We start from the raw sequence: 21,337 nt of genomic DNA, 5'->3' as shown, positions 1-21,337 counted from the left end.
AGATCTTGGCTCTGGGAGGGCAGGAGAGCTCCTAGCTCAGGGGTTACAGAGTCAGACTCAGAGTCAAAGAACTGTTACTCGAGAGTATGTGCCCTGATTGCATTTGTGCATAGGATGCCAAGCCAGCATCTCCTAGAGAGGTGACCTTGGGATAGGCAAGGCCAAGTTGAGGCTCATGGGCTCCCTGGAGAGGATAACAGTTTGATGATCCCTTTCAAACCAGTGGTCTTGAAATATGTGTTTAGAATGCCCTCAGCCTCTTTGGGAAGGTGTTGGGGGAGAGTGGAGAAGGACTCTGGTGTTTCCTAAAGCCTCCTCTGTGGCCCTGAGTTGTTCTTCTCAGACTCTCAGCAAAGCAGAGAACACAGCCATCACCAGCCCCAGCACTTAGATAGCAGTTTAGTGAGTAGGTGTTATTACAAGCAGGTGTTTGGGGCCCTCACCTGCCATCCCCACGCCAGAGACTCCATGCCCACGCGGGACCATCCTCAGCATGCACTGTGGAATGGCCTCTTCTTCCCTGTCATCGAGTTCCTAGCGGTGCTTTAGGACGCCCTGACACCTCCTTCCCCCACCCCATGGAGCAGCACTCAGTCCTCTGCCCCTATCCTGCTCTGGGGCCAGCTGTGTGGTCATTCCCAAATCACTGGAATAAATTATCAGGGGCCTCCTCCCTGGATCCTACCACTTTCTCCAACACATGACAGCGTTTCATGGAATTCATGAACAAGTCAGTTCACTCCAATCTGACTGCTTCATCCAGCAGTCCTGACACTCCGGCTGCCAAGCCTTTGCGTTTCCCCTTTCCTCCCTCTGGAACGCCCTCCTCCCCCTCCTCCAGCTGTCCTCCATGCAGGGCCTGTATCTAACGTCTCACGTGTCCTCCTGAGAGTCTGCTTTGCTCTCACCAGCAGCACTGATCTTGTCCTTCCCTGAACCCTCATCGGATGCTCTTTATGCCTCTCGGCAGGTTGTCACTCATCGGACACTAGACTAGGTAAACCCCTTGTGCTCGGCTCCCAGTCAGATCATGGACTATGACTTACACTCTTCCTGAGTCCCACTCCTTCGGTGAGTGGCATGCTGTGGTACAGGCCAGATTGGGAAGGAATCTGAAGGAAGGGAAGGCTTGCATGTTTTCCAGAAAGTGGTCAGGAAGATTTCTTTGGCTTGTGGAGCACTTTGGAAACTGGGGTGGGCTCCCTTGTGTAGGCAGAGTATATTCTAGCACCTGAGTCTTAGCTGAGCATGGGTGGCCCAGGCCCCAGCAACCAAGTGCCTCCAAGGTAGGCAGCTCCTTGCCAGGGTCATATCCTCCTTGCCCTCCATCTCTCTCCCCTGCTGCTGCTTCAGGGATACTTGGGGTGCCCAGTCTGTTCCCCAAAGGCTCTGGTGGTTTGCGTAAGAGAGCCTGAATCCTTCCTGTCCACCCGCCTTCAGCTCCGCCTCATCCTGGAAGCCCTCCCAGCAGCGGCTGGGTTCCTCCTGGCCACACCTGCCTTTTCTGTCCTCCGCAGCATCCTCTCTGGGTCCTCACATCTTCCCTGTGAGTCGCATCATGTTCCCCCATTGTGCAGACAAGGATAAGCACCTTGCAAAGGGTCCCTCATCAGCCAGTGCACTTAGGAGGCAGCCCAGGCTTCAGTGCTGGGCTTGGGACTCTTTGTGTGGCTGCCTTTAGGGCGACAAGGTGACAAGGAGAGAATTATAATGACTCCACTAGTCTACATCCCTGCTCTGTGGGTTCTCCATACTGCAGAGCTGGAGCTTCTGCTTCTCTCTCTCTTTCTTTTTTAACTGTGCTAAAATATGTATAACATAAAACTTACCATTTTATATTGTGGTAAAATACACATAAAGTAAAATTTACCATTCTACCTGCTTTTAAAAGTCTATGGTTCGTTGGTATTGAGTCTCACACTGATGTCCAACTGTGACCACTTCCCTTCTCCACAATGTTTTCTCCTTTGAGGCCTAGTGTCTTGTATCTCCTAGGGATTAATTCCTTTTTAATAAGGGTGTCAGAATCCCTCAAGGGCCAAAGATATGCATCTTTTGAGGGTTCTCTTTCTCACTCTTTCTCTCTCTCTTTTTTGCTTTTTCAGCCATACCCATGGCATATGGTAGTTCTCGGGCCAGGGATTGAATCTGAACTGTAGCTGTGACCTATGCCATAGCTGCAGCAGCACTAGATCCTTAACCCGTTGCACCACAATGGGAACTCTTAAGGTTCCCTCATTTAAAAAATTGAATTATAGTTGAATTATAATTGAAGTATAGTTGATTTACAATGTTGTGTTAGTTTCAGGTGTACAGGAAAATGATTCAGTTATACATATGTATATATTTTTTCAGATTCTTTTCCGTTACAGGTTATTACAAGATAGTGAATATAGGTCCCTGTGCCATACAGTAGGTTCTTATTGTTTAGCAATTTTATGTATAATCATGTGTATCTATTAATTCCAAACTCCTAGTTTATCCCTCTCCCCACCTTTCCCCTTTGATAACCATAAGTTTGTTTTCTATATCTGTGAGTCTGTTTGTGTTTTGTAAATAAAGTCATTTGTATTGTATTTTTAGATTCCATATATAAATGGTATCATATGGTATTTGTCTTTCTCTTTCTGATGTATTTTACTTAGTATGATAACCTCTAGTCCATCCATGTTACTGAAAATAGCATTACTTCCCTCTTTTATGGCTGAGTGGTATTCCATTGTATATATGTACCACATCTTCTTTATCGATGCATCTATCAGTGGGCATTTAGGTTGCTTCCATATCCTGATTATTAAAAATAGTGCTGCTATAAACATTGGGGTACATATATCTTTCTGAATTAGAGTTTTCATCTTTTCTGGATGTATACTCAGGAGTGGAGTTGCTGGATCATATGATGGTTCTTGCTTTAGTTTTTTTTGTTGTTGTTGTTTGTTTGTTTGTCTTTTTGCTGTTTTCTTTGGGCTGCTCCTGCGGCATATGGAGGTTCCCAGGCTAGGGGTCTATTTGGAGCTATAGCCACTGGCCTCCGCCAGAGCCACAGCAACTCGGGATCCGAGCCGCGTCTGCAACCTACACCACAGCTCATGGCAACGCCGGATCGTTAACCCACTGAGCAAGGGCAGGGACCGAACCCACAACCTCATGGTTCCTAGTCGGATTCGTTAACCACTGCGCCATGATGGGAACTCCATTGCTTTAGTTTTTTAATGAACCTCTATACTGTTCTCCATAGTGGCTATACCAGTTTATATTCCCACCAAGAGTGAGGGTTCCCTTTTCTCCACAATTGAGGTTCTCTTGGATTTGGTACATAGCTTCCTATTGGTTAGAAATACTGCCTTTTCCCCCTCTTTAGTCTGTATGCCCCTCTTTTTCTCTTGTGTTAATAATACCTTGGGAAGAATCATTAATACAATGAGAGATGAGAGTAGTAATAGTGGGCAAATTCCTTATTTTGTCCTGTGTTTCTTCACTGAGGATTGTTGTGGGTAAATGTTTTTTTTCGCATTAAGAAAGTTTACTCCTATTTCTTGTTTCCTAAATTTAAAAAAAATCATAAATAAGGGTTGAGTTTTATCAAATAATACAACCCTATGTGAGAATGATCATATAGTCTTTATCCTTTATTTGATACTGTGCTAAATTATGTTCATAGATAGTGTAGGGAGTTCCCTGGTGGCTCATTGGGTTAAGGATCTGGCATTGTCACTGCTGCAACTAGGGTAACTTCAATGTTGTAGGTTCGATTCCTAGCCTGAGAACTTCCACATGCTGAAGGTGTGGACAAAAAAAAAAAAAAAAAATAGATCGCCTAATGGTGAACCATTCTTATATCTTGAATGAAATTTAATAGAAATGTTACTCAGAGGGTTGAATTTCTGAATTCTTTCTTCCATTCAGTTTATTCATTCAGACTGTGATAGTTAAGAGACCAGGGTCTGGAGCCAGATTGCCTGGGTTTGAATCCCAGTTCCACACCTTGCTTGTTTGGGCAAGCTAATTTTTTGCAGTGGGGCCACACTTGGGGCATATGGAAATTGCCAATGTAGGGGTCAAATCAGAGCTACAGCTGCTGGTCTACATCACAGCCATAGCAACGTGGAATCTGAGCTGTCTCTGTGACCTATACCACAGCTCACAGCAACGCCAGATCCCTGACACACTGAGCAAGGCCAGGGATCGAACTTGCATCCTCATGGATACTAGTTGTATTCATTTCCACTGAGCCATGATGGGGACTCCCAAGGCAAGCTATTTGAACTCTCCAAACATCGGTTTCTGTCTTTGGAAAATAGGGTATTAATAGTACTTACTTCAAAGAGTTGATATGAGAATTAATTGAGATAAGCCAGCGTCTAATACAGAGTAATTCTCAATAAATGTTATTTTTGCCATTAAATATTATCGAGCACTTGTTTTATGCCAGTACTCATGCTCAGTGCCAGGAACTCATAGCTAGGGTAACCACATGACTCCATTAACCAATACAGTCCTGTTTTGTACCTCTTATCCTGACATAATTTTTATCAGCACTCCCTTTCACTTTCAGTAGTTTCCCAATTTAGATGATAAATTATTTGATCAGCAGCTGATAGATGAAGCCATCTGTATAATGTAGAAGAGGAGGACTGGCTGGACTTTGTTCATAGCTGAGGTTCCCTGATGTGAAGCAGAATTGTGGTTGTGGTCAAGGTAGAGGTTCTTCAGGGCCCCACAGCCATCACAAGCCTTTCCTCTGTCTTCTTGTTTGCATTTTTTCCAATAAGAAATCTGTTATCAGAGTTCCCGTCATGGCACAGAGGAAACGAATCCAACTAGGAACCATGAGGTGCTGTTTCGATCCCTGCCATTGCTCAGTGGGTTAAGGATCTGGTGTTGCCGTGAGCTGTGGTGTAGGTTGCAGATGCGGCTCGGATCTGGCATTGCTGTGGCTGTAGTGTAAGCCAGCGGCTACAGCTCCAATTAGACCCCTAGCCTGGGAACCTCTATATGCTGCGGGTGTGGCCCCAAAAAGACAAAAGAAAAGAAAAGAAATCTGTTGCCAAAGTTATCTTTGTTCCTTGATTGTAAATATCTTTTTTTTTCTATAACTACTTTTCAGATTTTTTTCTATTTAGTACTGATTTTGAGCAATCTGCTTATGACGTGCCTTAGTATAGACTTTTTTACGTTTTTTGGTTTGGAGTTGGTTGAATTTGAGGGATCTGTGAATCCAAAGGAGAAATCACAAAGTTTAAAAAGTGTTTTTCACATTGAACATAGTGAAAACAGCATATGAAAATTTGTGGGTTACTGCTAAAGCCACTTTAAAGAGAAAGGTCTGGGAGTTCCCATCACGGCGCAGTGGTTAATGAACCTGACTAGGAACCATGAGGTTGCGGGTTCGATCCCTGGCCTTGCTCAGTGGGTTAAGGATCCGGTGTTGCCATGAGCTATGCTGTAGGTCACAGACGCAGCTCAGATCCCAAGTTGCTGTGTCTCTGGTGTAGGCTGGTGGCTACAGCTCCGATTAGACCCCTAGCTTGGGAACCTCCATATGCCGTGGGAGCAGCCCTAGAAAAGGCAAAAAGACCAAAAAAAAAAAAAAAAAGAGAAAGGTCTGTCTTTATATGCTCAAATTTTAAAAGAGGATTTAAAATAAATAATCTAATGAGAACAGAAATGATAAGATAAAATGCAGAAAATGGTAACAAAACTAACAGAACCAAAAGCTGGCTGTTTGAGAAGATTAGTAAAATTGGTAAACTCCTACTAAGAGAAAGAGAGAAAACACAGATTACCTATATCAGGAAGAAAATAAGATATTACTTCAGGTAAAATAATAATAAGGGAAGGTTAGTAACAATTTTTTGTCAGTAAATTCAATAAGACAACATGGACAGATTCCTTGAAAAATTCACCTTCCCAAAGCTGACTTGAGAAGAAAAAGAAAAATATTAAGTGCCTTTATACCTATTGCAGAAATTGAATTCATAGTCAAATACCTTCCTGCAAGGAAAGCTCCAAACCCATGTAGTTTCACTGGTGAGTTCTATCCAGCATTCAAGGATGAAATAATACCATTCTTCCACCAGGAGGGAGGAACAGTTTCCAACTCACTGTATGAAATCGGCATAATCCTAATGTTGAAACCTGAGAAGGACATTATAAGAAAGGAAAATATCAGAATACCATGAACATGGATGCAAAATTTCTCATTAGAATATTAGCAAATCAAGTCCAGCAGTGTATAAAAAGGATAAGATACCATAACCAAGTAGGGTTAATCTTTTCAAAAATGCAACTTAGTTCAACATTCCAAAACCAATCAGTGTAGTTCACTGCATTAACAGAATATAGGAGGAAAAAAAAAATACATCAAAATTCAGCACTAGGGAGTTCCCGTCATGGCTCAGTAACAAATCTTGACTAGTGTCCATGAGGATGCAGGTTTGATCCTGGCCTCACTCAGTGGGTTAAGGATCTAGCATGGTGTATGTGGGTTGCAGACATGGCTCAGATGCCACGTTGCTGTGGCTTTGGAATAGGCCAGCAGCTACAGCTCCAATTCGACCCCTAGCCTGGGAACTTCCATATGCGGGCCTAAATAAAAAAGAAAGAAAGAAAGAAAGAAAGAGATGAAATCCAGCACTACTTTATAATAATACTTTTAAAGAGAAAACACCTTAGTGGGAGTTCCCTTGGAGCACAGTGGGTTAAAGATCTGGCATTGTCACTGAAGCAGTTGTGGTGCAGGTTCAGTCCCTGGCCCAGGAACTTCTACATGCTGCAGATGTGGCAAAAAAACAAAGAACACTTCAGTAAACTAGAAATCCAAGGAGACTTTCTCATCCTGAGCATCTACAAAAAACCTACCACTGTCATCATAGTTCATAGTATAAAACTGAATGCTTTAAAGATTGGAATGAGGCAAGAATGTTCTATCTTGCCTCTTTTATTCAACATTGTACTGGACAGTCTAGCCAGTGAATTAAGGACAAGAAAGAAAAGGAGGAGTTCCCGTCGTGGCGCAGTGGTTGACGAATCCGACTAGGAACCATGAGGTTGCGGGTTCGGTCCCTGCCCTTGCTCAGTGGGTTAACGATCCGGCGTTGCCGTGAGCTGTGGTGTAGGTCGCAGACGCGGCTCGGATCCCGCGTTGCTGTGGCTCTGGCGTAGGCCGGTGGCTACAGCTCCGATTCGACCCCTAGCCTGGGAACCTCCATATGCCGTGGGAGCGGCCCAAGAAATAGCAACAACAACAACAACAAAAGACAAAAAGACAAAAGACAAAAAAAAAAAAAAAAAAAAGAAAGAAAGAAAAGGAGAATATATTGGAAAAAGGAAAATGTAAAACTTTTTTTTTTCTGATGTGCTTGTCTATGTAGAAAATAGTAAGAAATCTGTAAAAGAGAAAAAGAAATGCCTGCTAGAATTAATAAGTAATTTTAACAAAGTTGTTAGATACAAGTTCAATAGACAAAAACCAATTGTATTTCTGTACATTTTAGCAGCAAACAATTGGAAAATGAACATATAAAACACCATTAATACTAGTTTCAAAACACATAAAGCACTTAAGAATGATTTAAAGAAAAAAGTGTAAGACCTCTATATTGAAAACTATAGTACATTGCTGAGTGAATTGAAGGGAGGTCAAAATAAATGGAAAGAATTACCATGTTCATGGATTGAAAGTCTCAATATTGTTAAAGTGGCTTTTTTCCCTAAACTGATCTATAGAGTTAGTGCAATACCAATTAAAAAAAAAAAAATCCCAGGAGGCTTTTAATGTAGAAATTAACCATTTCATTCTAAAATGGGTCTGAAAATGCAAGGGATCTAGAATAACCAAAACAGTTTTGATTTTAAGACTTGATTTTAAGACCTAACTAGAAATCTACAGTAATCAAGAGAAGATGGTGTCAGGATATGTCTATCAGTAGAATAGCACAGAGGCTCCAGAAATAATAGATCCACACATACAGAGCAAACTGATTTTTGACAAAGAAGTTAATGTAATTCATTGTGAAAAGAATAGCACAGAGGCTCCAGAAATAATAGACCCACACATACATAGTGAATTGATTTTTGTCTTTTCAACAGGCTGTGATTTAGTCTTTTCAACAAGTTGTTCTGGAATGATAGGATAGCCACACACACACACACACCCCAAAATTATTTATTTATTTGTATTTTATAATGGTTTTTATTCTTTCCATTATAGCTGGTTTACAGTGTTCTGTCAATTTTCTACTGTACAGCAAAGTGACCCAGTCACACAAACATGTACACATTCTTTTTTCTCACATTATCATGCTCCATCATAAGTGACTAGATATAGTTCCCAGTGCTATACAGCAGGATCTCATAGCTTATCCATTGCAAAGGCAACAGTTTGCATGTATTAACCCCAAATTCCCACTCCCTCCCCCTCCCCCTTGGCAACTACAAGTCTGTTCTCCATGTCCATGATTTTCTTATCTGTGGAAAGGTTCATTTGTGCCACATATTAGATTCCAGATATAAGTGATATCATATGGTATTTGTCTTTCTCTTTCTGACTTACTTCGCTTAGCATGAGTCTCTAGTTCTATCCATGTGGCTGCAAATGGCATTATTTTGTTCTTTTTTATGGCCAAGTAGTATTCCATTGTGTGTATATATCACATCTTCTTAATACAAAATCATCTGTTGATGGACATTTAGGTTGTTTCTTGGCTATTGTGAATAGTGCTGCAATGAACATGCAGGTGCATGTGTCTTTTTCAAGGAAAGTTTTGTCCAGATACATGCCCAAGAGTGGAATTCCTGGGTCATATGGTAGTTTCTAAGGTACCTACATATTGTTTTGCATAGTGGTTGTGCCAGTTTACATTCCCACCAACAGTGTAGGAGGGTTCTCTTTTCTCCACACCCTCTCCAGCATTTGTTATTTGTGGACTTAGTAATGATGACCATTCTGACTGGTGTTAAGTGGTACCTCATAGTAGTTTTGATTTGCATTTCTCTAATAATCAGTTGATATTTCTCTAATAATGTTGAGAATTTTTTCATGTGCTTGTTGGCCATCTGCCCCAAAATTATATATGAGGATTTTATATTGGGTTTGATTTGAAAAGAGAATTTTACTGAACCCCTCTCCCAAAAGGATCTGCTAATAATTGTTTTAGAGGTGCTATTCAGTCACTCTCAAATCTTGTTTTTATATCTTCATGTGAAATGTTCAGAGTTGTGCCATCATTCTGAGAATCTCTAAAACCCAAAGCTGTGATGACCCCTGACCGAGGTGGGAAACCCACACTGGGTGGGCACATGGGCAAGGCTGAGAGGCCCATGAAACAGAAAAAAAATAACTAACTGCCTAATGGACTAGGGTACAGGATGGTGAATCCTTTGACATAGATCATGACTGTGTTCTTAGCTGTACTTTAAATTCTTACTTGATTTAATGGGGGAACAGAAAGAGAACTTGGAAAGAGAGCACTTCTGGAATGCTGTATGATGAGCTCTGAGGATCCCCTCCCTGGTGGAACAACCGTAGTGCTAAAAATGATTTAAAAAAATTAAAACCTCTGGAAATTGTCCTAAGGACAAACATACGTATAGCAAATGGAGAAACATTTAAGAAAACCTACTAAATTTCAATAAGAATAGCAAGAGTCCATGGCATGTTAACCAGAAACTGCTACTCCCACCCCCATCTCAGCTTGACAGAAGCTCTACTCCTGGCCTGTGCAGCCCTGAACACAGAGGTCCCTGTCCCTCCAGCTCCCAGTCTAGGGCCACTAGTAATTATAACAGTTACTGGGTTTGTAACATGTATAAATATAATATGTGTAACAGTAATAGTATAAAAAAGAATATAGCAACATAGGAGTCATATTTCTGTATCTCACTAGAATTTAGTATAAATCTAAAGTAGATTCTAAAACATGGATGGAACTAGAGACTCTCATACTAGGTGAATTAAGTCAGAAAGAGAAAGGCAAAAAGCATATGATAGCACATATCTGGAATCTAATATACGGCACAAATGAACCTGTCCACAGAAAAGAAAATCATGGACTTGGAGAACAGACTTGTGGTTGCCAAGGGGAAGGGGGTGGGAGTGGGATGGACTGGGAATCTGGGGTTAATAGATGCAAACTATTGCCTGCTGTAGAGCACTGGGAACTATATCTAGTCACTTATGATGGAACATGATGGAGCATGATGTGAGGAGAAGAATGTATGTGTGTATGTGTGACTGGGTCACTTTGCCGTACAGTTGAAAATTGACAGAACACTGTAAACCACCTATAAAATGAAAAAAATAAAAATCTTTTTTTTTTTTTAAAAAGGTTAAAGTAGATTCTAGAAAAAAGAAAGAAAAATAGGAGTTCCCACTGTGACACACCAGGATCAGCAGCCCCTGGTCTGGTGCAGTGGGTTAAAGGATGCAGCATTGCTGTAGCTGTGACGTAGGTCACAACTGTGGCTCAGATCTGATCCCTGGCCTAGGAGCTTCATATGCTACTGGGTAGCCAGAAAAAAAAAAAAAAAGTAGATTCTGATAAGGTAAGATGTATACTATAAATCCCAGAGCAACCATTAAGAAATAACTCAAAAATATAGTGAAATAAAGCATTTAAGGATTGAAAATGTTATACTAAAAAAGCAAGAGAGGTGTAGTGGCTGTACTAATATCAGACGAAATAGACTTTAAAGCAAAAGTGTTACCAAATAAATGGAAGAACATCCTATGTTCATGGATTGGGAGACTTGGTGTTGGCAGTATTCCAAAAGTTTATCTATGGATTCTAGGCATTCCTGTCAAATCTCAGCTGTCTTCTTTCCAAAAATTGACAAGCTGATCCCAAAATGCATGTGAAAATTCAGAGGACTCCAAATAGCCAAAACAGTCCTGAAAAAGAAAAACAAAGTTGGAAGAATCACACTTTCTGATTTCAAAACTTAATACATCAAGTGATAAGACAAGCCACAGACTAGGAGTCCATATTTGCAGAAGACGTATCTGATAAATGATTGTTATCCCAAATATATAAAGAATTCTTAAAATTCTTTTTATGAAATTCTTAAAAAGAAAATGAGTAACCTGATTAATAAAAAAGCAAAGATATTAACAGGCACCTCACCAAAGAGATATAGATGGATGGTAAACAAGCATATGAAAAGGTGCTCAGGAGTTCCCGTCATAGTTCAGTGGAAACGAATCTGACTGGTATCCATGAGGACGTAGGTTCCATCCCTAGCCTTGCTCAGTGGGTTAAGGATCCGGCATTGCTGAGGTGTAGGTTCCAGATGTGTCTCGGATCCGGGGGTGCTGTGGCTGTGGTGTAGGACAGCACCTGTAGCTCTGATTCGACCCCTAGCCTGGGAACTTCCACATGCTGTGGGAGCATCCCTTAAAAAAAAAAAAAAAGAAGAAGAAGAAGAAGAAGGTGCTTATTAGCATTATATGTCATTAGAAAATTGCAAATTAAAACTACAAGATACCGTGTCATAACCGTATTAGAATGGTGAAAACCCAAGAACACTGACAGTACCAAATGCTGGCAAGGATGTGGAGCAACAAGAACTCTTATTTGCTGGTGGTCAGAAGGCAAAATGGTACGGCCATTTTGGAAGACAGTTTTTTTTACAAAACCAAATATACTGTTACCATACGATTCGGCAATCATCCTCCTTGGTGTTTAATCACATGAGTTAAAAACTATGTACAGGAGTTCCCGTTGTGGCGCAGTGGTTAACGAATCCGACTAGGAACCATGAGGTTGCAGGTTCAGTCCCTGCCCTTGCTCAGTGGGTTAACGATCCGGCGTTGCCGTGAGCTGTGGTGTAGGTTGCAGACGCGGCTCGGATCCTACGTTGCTGTGGCTCTGGCATAGGCTGGTGGCTACAGCGCCGATTAGACCCCTAGCCTGGGAACCTCCATATGCCGCAGGAGCGGCCCAAGAAATAGCAACAACAACAACAACAACAAAGACAAAAAGACAATAAATAAATAAATAAATAAATAAAAACTATGTACACACAAAAACCTGCACATGGATGTTTACAGCAGCATTATTCATAACTGCCAAAGCTTGAAAGCAACCAAGATACCCTTTAGTAGGTGAGAATGGGTACATCCACATAATGGACATTATTTGGTGTTAAAAGGAAATGACCTATCAAGCCATGAAAAGGCATGGAGAAACCTTAAGTGCATTTAATTTAAAAAATTCAAGACTTTATTCTGAAAAGGCTACATACTGTAGGATTCCAGCTGTATGATATTCTAGTCAAGGCAAAACTATGGAGATGAAGAAGTATCAGCGGTTGCTGGGTTGGGGGTAGGGGACAAAGAGGTGGAGCACAGAGGGTTTTTTTTTTAGGGCAGTGGAACTATTCTACATGATACCGTAATGTTACATCATATACATGATGATACGTGTGATATACTTGTCCAAACCCATAGAATGTACAATACTAAAAATGAACCCTTAATGTAAACTTTGGACTTCGGGTGATGTTGATTTGTCGGTGTAGGTGCATTGACTGCAGTAAATAAGCTACTCTAGTCTGGGGTTTGTTTTGTTTTGTTTTGTTTTTGTCTTTTTAGGGCCGTAGCCACAGCATATGGAGTTCCCAGGCCAGGGGTCTAATCGGAGCTGTAGCTGCTGGCCTTTGCCACAAGCTACAGCAACCCCAGATCCAAGCCACATCTGCAAAAAACACCACAGCTCCCGGCAACGCCGGATCCTTAACTGACTAAGCAAGGTTAGGGATCAAACCTGCGTCCTCATGGATGCTAGTCAGATTCGTTTCCGCTGAGCCACAACAGGAACTCCTGGTCTTGGATTTGGATGGTGGGGAGACAGAATGTTTGGGGTCAGGGAGTATATGAGGACTCTCTGTACCCTGCTCAGTTTTACTGTGACTCTAAAACTGCTCTAAAAATAGTCTATTGAAAGAGAAAACGACTTAATACAAAGTTGCAGCGATCAAGATAGTGTGTTATAGACAATAAGATAGACATATAGATCAAAGGAATGGAGTCCAGGAATAAACCCATACATTTATCTTGAACTAGTTTTCTGCAAGGGTACCAATACCATTTAAGGGGAAGAATACCTCCTCTTGAAGGCAATGAGATGCACATGAACCAAAAAAAAAAAAAAAAAAAAAATCACAATAAGCTGTGTGAAGTCCTGAAATGGGGATGCAACCAAGTGCTGTTGGAATTCAGAGGCGGTGTGACCTTCGGCTGGGATGGTCAAAGGCCTTCAGCGCAGATGTCGCCTGATAAGGCCATCAAAGAAGGAAGGAAATGGGGACGTACCTTTCAGACCACAGAGGATGAGAACTTCAAGAAAAGCCACCTGTATCATTATTGTCCTGCTCTGTCTCTGATTCTCTCTGCTGTGTCCCCATGATTGACACAGGGCCTGGTAAGTCCTGAGTCAGTAGAATGGACAAGCCAGTGCTGAGATTTCCCGTGATCTCTCAGCGTCCCCAGGGAGATGGGGTGACCGTGCCTCTTTGCAAGGGAAATCTTTAGGTCAGGGAACCCACCAGCCTGTTGTAGTCACTAACAGTCCCTTTGTTCCCAAGCTGGAAATGGTCACAAGCACTGGGGCCCCAAAGCAGGGAGTTGCTGGGAACTCCACCCTCTGGGAAGGGCGACGAGTCGGCCTCTTAGGTTACAGATGTGCCCCAGCTGGGCCCCGGGCCCACCCTTCTCTCTCCCCAGTGTTTATTGCTGCTCAGCCCTGCCCAAGAAGAGCCGCCGAATCAGCTGTCTCCGGCTGAGGCCAGAGCTTGGAGCCGAGCTGTCCGGTATCTCTCGTGCTTTCCGCCCCTTAGATAAACAACCTGGCATCCTCCACATGCTGCAGAATTCTGATGGGCTCCGCTAGCCAAACGCCTCTCACTCTAAAAAGGACCCTGGCAATGGGCCCTGCTTTTCTTCCAGCCTGAGTCAGGCCTTTGCCAGAGTGACAGGGAATCCACTTCCTGCCTGAAAAGGTGGCCACAGCAGGACGCTCTGTGGGGCCGGGTTTCCTTCCCACTGCCCACACACCCAGGCTTCCTCCACAGAGGGTCTGGGCAGTCTCTTCATCAGATAACCACCCTCAGCCTTTCCTTTGACTGTCTCTCTTGGGTCCAGCCCTGTAAACTGGGCACCCACCAGCTTACAGAACCTACTTTGCAGTCTGCCTGGCCCCCCAGGTGGGGGGATATTTGGATTATGTATCAAACGTGGCCGCAGGTGTTTATCCTGCCACCCACTACTCTGCCGTACCATACACGGCCACTTTGCTGAACAGTATAGCTTTGCGAGCCCCTCGCTCTGAGCAAACACAGCCAGCTGCCTGTATTGGGTTTGCTGTGGAGTCTGAGCTAAAGGATTTGCTTTGTTGGAACAGTGACCTGTGTGTGGGCAGAGAACATGTCACCAGCAACTGGTCAGCAGTGTGGCTTCTTCCCACGGCCGGTGGGCCTTGGGGTTGACAGGGAGGGCAGATGCTGAAGCTCGGCTGTGGCAGTGGGATGAGGTGACAGGTGTGCCTGTGATCAGCACCTGAGGGCTCGGGGTGGAGGGTGGCAGGCCAGCTGAGTGTTCATGGCTCTGGAGAGGACCTCTCAACCCAGGCCTTTTACGTGGATGGGCTTGTCTGGGTTTTCGAGTGGAGGTCCAGCCTAAGGTAGACGTGGTGGAAGAGGAAAATCTGTTACAGAAGAAGGGGATGGGAGAGAGGCCGGCTGCAAAGTGTCCTTAAGAGGCCTTTTGAGGGAAAACTCAAATCTTCGAGGCTATCAGATGACCCCTGCCTTCCCGGAGGCATGTGAACCCAGGGAGAGAACTCAGACTTCTCCTGGCGTGGAAGGCACAGGGACCGTGACTGTCACTCTGCCCAGACAGAGCAGGTCTCACCTCCTACAGGAAGTCTTCCCTGACCTACTTTCAGTCCCATAGGATCTTATTCATACATCCTCATCATTTGCCCAACTCCTGAACTTATTTGTCTCCGGCACCAGGACAAAACTTCACAGGCTTCTGGGTAGGGCCCAGGAAGCAGCATGGATAATAAACACCTCCCATCTCCCAAATTGTTAGGTATGGGCAGGCTTCAGACCACACTCTGAGAACTATCTTGCCCTAGAGCTGCCTGACCAATAGAAACATAGTATGAACCATATACATAATTTGAATTCTTCTAGTAGGAGTTCTCATTGAGGCTCAGCAGTAGTGAATCCAACTAGGATCCATGAGGATGTGGGTTCAATCTCTGGCCTCACTCAGTGGGTTAAGTGTTGAGCGTTGCTGTGGCTGTGGCGTAGGCCAGCAGCTGCAGCTCTGATTCGATCCCTAGGTTGGGAACTTCCATATGTCACAGGTGCAGCCCTGAGAAAAAATATAAATTAATTCTTTAGGAGCTACTTAAGAACATAAAACAGGTGAAATTATTTTAGAAAAAAGTATTTTTACTTAACTTGATATATCCAAAATATTATAATTTCAACATGCAGTCGAAACAGATATTATTACTGAGATATTTCACTTTGGGGGGGTACTAAGTCTTTAAAACCTGGTGCCTCTTTTAAACCTACAGCACATCTCAGTTTGGACAGGCCACATCTCATGTGCTCAGTGCCTTATGTGGGTCGTAACTACCAGTGAGACAGCACCACTCTAGAGCATTGCTATTGAGTGAGGTCCATGGACCAGCAGTTTTAGCATCACCTGTGGGCTTGGTAGAAATGCAGGGTCTCGGGCCCCTGCCTGGACCCACTGAATTAGAACCTGCATGTTAGGAGTTCCCATTGTGGCTCAGTGGTGATGAACCCAACTAGTATCTATGAGGATACAGGTTCAAACCCCCGCCCCACTCAGTGGGTTAAGGATCCGACGTTGCCATGAGCTGTGGTGTAGGTCGCAGATGTGGCTCAGATTCCATGTTGCTATGGCTGTGGTGTAGGCTAGCAGCTGCAGCTGTGATTCAGCCCCTAGCCTGGGAACCTCCATATGCCACAGGTGCAACCCTAAAAAAAAACAAAAAAAGAACCTGCATTTTAACATGTTAGCAGAGGTGCTTTATATGTGTGTTGAAGGCTGTGAAGCCCAGCTCTGGACATAGGTCATGAGCTCTTTGGTGTAAAGACTGCAATTTAACTTACTTCTAGCACCTAACAGAGGGCTGGCATCTGGAAGGCACACAGCAGATGTTTTTGGAGAAAAGGAAGGAATGCGTGAATCTTACCTGCCCCACTCCTCCTGGCACCACCTTCCCTATGTGCCGTTAGTGAGAATCTCAGAATCTTAGGTCTGGAGAAGAAGTGAGGAGTCAGGATGTATGTCAGAGCTTTAAGGAAACTTGAAGTTTCTGTTAGACTAACTCCTATGAGTCCCAAAAAGAAGCTTGGGGTATTTGGCCATTGGGGTAAGTCCCTCAGCTTTGCTGGGCACAGCAAGTATCCTTCTTTCAGAAGAGAAGTAGTCTGTTGGAGGCAAACCATGCCATGCCTGGGCCTGGTGCTGGGCCTGCCTTTCACCTCCTCACCTCTGTGCTCCTCCTCAGAAATCTTCGGAAGCTGCTGCCAGAAGCCCCAGGCCTGGCCTCCACCATCTGAGTTATGTCCATCTATTTATCCTCAGTCTTCTTCCGGAAAAGATTTCAGGCATCTCTTCGTTTGCACAGATTTTTAACGAGGTGAAACAAAAAACCAGAAAACGTCTTAAGAAAGTGTGCACAGGCACACAGACAAGGGTATCACATGGTGTCACTCTGGTATCACATGTAGTAGTGAATAACAGGAAAGGTGTAGGCGCATCAACTATGGCCCATTCAAACATTGAAATTCTAGATCACAGTTAAGCATACTGATGCAGAAGTACTTACTGACATGGGACCATGCCATTCCATGTGTAGTAAGAGTATTGATGAACTTATTTCATCTACCTACATGTGAGAACGTCTGGAAAGGATTTATATCCCAAATATATATATTTTTGTCTTTTGTCTTTTTTAGGGCTGCACCTGCAGCATAAGGAGGTTCCCAGGCTAGAGGTCCAATCAGAGCTGAAGCTTCCAGCCTTCACCACAGCCACAGCAACTCCGGATCTGAGCTGCGTCTGCAACCTACACCACAGCTCACGGCAACAGTGGATCCTTAACCCACTGAGCAAGGCCAGGGATTGAACCCGCAACCTCATGGTTACTAGTTGGATTAGTTTTTGCTGCACCACAATGGGAACTCCTATATATCCCAAATATTAGTGTTGCTTTTTCAAAGGGAAGGATTATAAGTGACTGTTGCTCTCTTTTGACTGTCTACTGCTTCATGTAATTTCTAGTTTTCTCCCCTCAATGAACATGAATGACTTATGTAATTCACAACAGAATATGGGTGAGGAAAATGGGGAAAGGAAAAATAAGAGTTCTACTCCATGTGGAATTTACTTGAAAATCTACTAATTAAAATCCTACGTACAGGTTTTTCGTATTATGACCCATTGTCCACATTTACATGTCGCAGACAATTACTGAATGTTGGAAAGATGGACGTAGAACATTGGGGTTGAAAACTCATGAGCCAGCTCTTGTTCAGTTTTATTCGAGGAAGTGAAAGTTAACAATGGTGCAATCTCTGTCTTGTTTTGAACAGAATCCATCAATGACCCACCCTGCACGTGCGGGCTCTAAATAACTTGTGTATGTTGGATCATGATTGTGCAAGAGAGAATCCTAAAATCCCATGTTAGAGGTGGGTGGGAGGGTAGATGGGACTATGCACACGTGTGCACACAAGCACACGCACACACACCACACAGGTCAAATCTAGTGGTGGACCACGTTTCCCCGGCTCCAAGGGAATACTTTGGTCCAAGCCAATCAGTAGGCTCCTGAGGGTCTCCCTGCTTCCTCGCCGAGGCCCCTTCACTTCCCTGTCGCTCCAGCCCTCCTCTCTGTGATCTGGTCTGCAGCTGGGTCTCATTGCCTGTACCTCGGCCCCTCGCTCCCTCCTTACCAGCCCCTGCCCAGAGCATTCTCCTCCTCCCCTGTGGCTTGCTTCCTCGCCTCCTTCGGGTCTCTGCTGCATCTCCATCTGACGTGTGAGGGCTTCCTCACCCCTCTGTAGAACTGTTCATTCCGACTCTGCTCCATCACCTTCCCCTACTTCATTTTTCTTCATAGCACGAATCCCCCCAACACAACATGTTTCTTTGTGTATTGTTTGTCTTCCCCAACTAGAATGGAAAGTCCCCGAGGGCAGGGACTCATCTCTTTATTGCTGTTTTCTTAGTGCCTGGTGGTTCAAGTAGACACTCAATAACAGTAATAGAAGTTCCCGTTATGGCTCAGTGGTAACAAACCATGAGGATGTGGGTTCAATCCCTGGACTTGCTCAGTGGGTTAAGGATCTCGTGTTGCCGTGAGCTGTGGTGTAGGTTGCAGATGCAGCTCGGATTCCTCATGGCTGTGGCTGTGGCTCTAGCATAGGCCTGCAACTACAGCTCCGATTTGACCCCTAGCCTGGGAACGTCCATATGCCGCAGGTGCGGCCCTAAAAAGCAATAATAATAATAATAATAATAATTACTTCGAATAAGCAATCAATAATATTAATATTCCAAAGGTTCTTGCTTCGGCAGCACATGTACTAAAATTGGAACAATACAGAGAAGATGAGCACAGCCCCTGTGCAAGGATGACATGCAAATTCGTGAAGCATTCTGTATTTTTAGGAATGTTTATATATGTATGACTCTGCTGCATCTCCATCTGACTCGTGAGGGCTTCCTCACCACTGTATAGCAGCAGGTCAGTTTGCAGTACAGCAGCGATTGACACAACATTGTAAACCACTTATACTTTTAAAAAAAATTGAATATTCAAAGGAAGGAATGGACATCAGATATCATGTGATGAATCTTCCTCATTTTACTGACGAGGTGCCTGAAGCCCAACTGAGAAAGCGCCCAGCCTGGCCCAGGGTCACGCAGCTGGGACAGTGGGCTGGATCCCGCGCCTTCCGCTCCGCTCCACCTCCCACCCTCGCCTTAGAAGGGAGACTAACCACATACACGCACAGGGACCGTGGCTTCGTCCATCCTGCCTCCTGTGTGTTTTTCCAGTTTATATAGCATTTCAGCCCAGAATAGCAGAAGAAAAAACACTTGTCTTTCCAGAACCCTGGAAACTCTTCCAATGGGTCTGTCCCTGGAAAAACCGCTGCGATCTCAGGGTGGGAAGGTAGGAAGTGGCAGAGGGGGTCTTCCAGCAGTGGGGGAAATGGGCTGGATTTGGCTTTGCGATTAAAACAACATCTGGGTCTGTTTCCACAGAGCGGTTCTGGAAGGTGGGTGGTCTGTCTGCAGTATCCTTCCCCAGCCTGGCCCAGGGGGCTTGGGGATGGCGGGTGGCTGAAGGGTTCACCCAGCATGTGACATATGAAAGAAACTGGGTTCAAGGAAGCCTCTGGAAACCCCACCTGCAGCCTGGCTTGAAAGCTTGCTAGTCACTACACCAGCATCGCTCTGGGGCATCTCCAGACACCTCCGCCTGTGCCCTTGGCCCTCCTGAGCTTGTTCAGATGCATAGAGAGCTCTGGTCCCCTCCCTCTCATGCCCCATGTGGTTTGTTAATCGTCTGTGAAATGAGGGATTTGAGGCATCACTCACCCATGTGTTGATGGTGGGACTCTGGAGCAGTGGAGCCGAGGGGGAAGGGCTGCCGAGAGCCATTCCAGTCTTCTGAATCCTGTCTCTCTGTCTGGCTTTTCAGATGCAGCTTTTGGATAAGTTTCCCATTGAAGGTGGCCAGAAGGACCCCAGACAGAGAATCATCCCCTTCCTCCCAGGTAAGCTTCGAATGGCCTCGCTGATGGGGTGCGTGCCCTGGATGCAGCCATTCTCTGGGCCAAGAGAAGGCTGGCTACTACTCCAGGAATTCTGGGCTGGGTGGGCCTAGCTCTGCATGTCAACTCCCCAGGGAATCGGAAGCCCATGATTTCGAGAGCCATTGTCTTCACAGTGGCCTCTCCCCCCCCCCCGGCCATCTCTGCTAACTCCAGGCTGTGTAACTTATGAGGACTTACTCAGGCTCTGGGACTTTGGTTTCCTTTTTACAAAAAGCACAAGAGATCAAGTTCTTAGCCTAGGAAGGGATGAAAATCTGCAGGCTGAACTCTTTCCGCTGGCCTCTGTAGTGATCACAGATAACCTGAAACTGAGCAAACTCTCCCCATCCAACCTGGGCAGGCCCTCCTGGCACGGTTATCAGTTGAGGCTCTGACAGCTTATGTAACACAGCCTGTGAGCTGCAGAGCTAGGATTTGCACTCTGGTCACAAGGTCATTAATCACCACACCACATTTTGGAACATGTTTAAGGCAGTTGACTATGTTGTGACATTTAGAGAGAATCTCCGCAGGTGTGTATCATAACCTGCTCTTGCTATGATGCCTTAAATTGGAGTAGGCAGTCATAGCTTATGGAGTGCTTTCGAATTTGTGATCGTATACAAATCTCCATACAGAGGTGTGTGTTACAATTTCTGCTCGAGGGATGAAGATGTTAGGGTTCACAGACTTAAGTAACCACCCAGAAAAGGGGCAGAGCTGAGGTGTGAATTTGGGCTCCTCCTCCAAATGGGCTCTTTGCCCTGAACCATGTGGACGGTGCTGCCTCTGGCTCTCTGAGCCTCTCCTTTCCCCAAGCCAGTGGGCTGGGCTGATTTCCAGGGGTCCTTCCCTCACAGTGGTCCTCAGCCTCCATTCCTGCCAGGCCAGGACCTCCCCCCAACCTCACCTGCCACCTGCCTCCAGGATGACAGCCATCAGTGGGACCATTTCAGGAAGCAGGTCTGTGTCTCATTAATTCCTGGCACCCTGCCAGCCCGTGGATGGTACCTGCTTGTTGACCTGACAGCCCACCCAGGGGCACCTCCCTTGGAGAGTGGTTCTTCTCTGAAAGGTGCTACTCTTCATGGCACCCCTCCCCCCAAACACAGTGAAGACAAGAACAGGCATTGCCACCTGCCCTCCGAGTCTTATGCTCAAGTTGGAGGGAACTAACTTAGTTACAGGGAAGAATTTCTAAATCCCACAGTCTAGACAAGACCAGAATGAGTCGGTGAGGGCATAAGGGACCTCAGCCCTGGGCCCCTTCCATGGACACAGAGGACTGCTTCTCCATTCCCAGCCTGGGACTTAACTTGGGGGCCTTTCATACCCTGCCTGGCTTTCCACCGAGTCTTGAGGGAATTTGGAACATCCAGCACCCAGGTTTATAAGGACCTTAGATGCTGCTCCAGTGCAGTCCCGATGCTCTGCCCACCAAGGACCTGGGAGCCCAGCCAGG

The 21,337-nt window shown here is 44.8% G+C and overlaps 1 protein-coding gene, 1 long non-coding RNA gene and 1 other non-coding gene across 12 annotated transcripts in view; 2 read left to right on the top strand and 1 right to left on the bottom strand.

Annotated features, from left to right (window-relative positions):
- SH3PXD2A (SH3 and PX domains 2A) overlaps positions 1-21,337 on the top strand; it is a 261,628-nt gene that overhangs the window by 80,660 nt on the left and 159,631 nt on the right. For 8 of the 10 annotated variants that reach the window (XM_084995268.1, XM_021072763.2, XM_021072764.2 and 5 more), the window contains one exon: positions 19,761-19,836. In XM_084995268.1, the coding sequence (XP_084851394.1) occupies positions 19,761-19,836 (76 nt within the window). Of the gene's footprint in view, positions 1-18,927; positions 19,230-19,760; positions 19,837-21,337 lie in introns of those variants that run through there. The other 2 variants (XM_084995269.1, XM_013983698.3) reach the window with 2 other exon arrangements.
- LOC146397036 (uncharacterized) lies at positions 403-5,603 on the bottom strand. The gene is made up of 2 exons (XR_014826859.1): positions 4,990-5,603; positions 403-2,654 (listed from the first exon to the last, which is right to left on the bottom strand). It is a non-coding gene; the product is annotated as an uncharacterized LOC146397036 (long non-coding RNA).
- LOC146397035 (U6 spliceosomal RNA) lies at positions 18,613-18,719 on the top strand. The gene has a single exon (XR_014828622.1). It is a non-coding gene; the product is annotated as a U6 spliceosomal RNA (small nuclear RNA).

This window comes from Sus scrofa, chromosome 14 (assembly GCF_054392235.1).
Source record: "Sus scrofa isolate SSC_HxYL_T2T_F1_AM1 chromosome 14, Sscrofa_HxYL_maternal_Yorkshire_Landrace_v2.0, whole genome shotgun sequence".
Lineage (NCBI taxonomy): Eukaryota > Metazoa > Chordata > Mammalia > Artiodactyla > Suidae > Sus > Sus scrofa.
The sequence above is the reverse complement of the archived record's forward strand: the minus strand, read 5'-3'. Positions and strand labels throughout refer to the sequence as shown.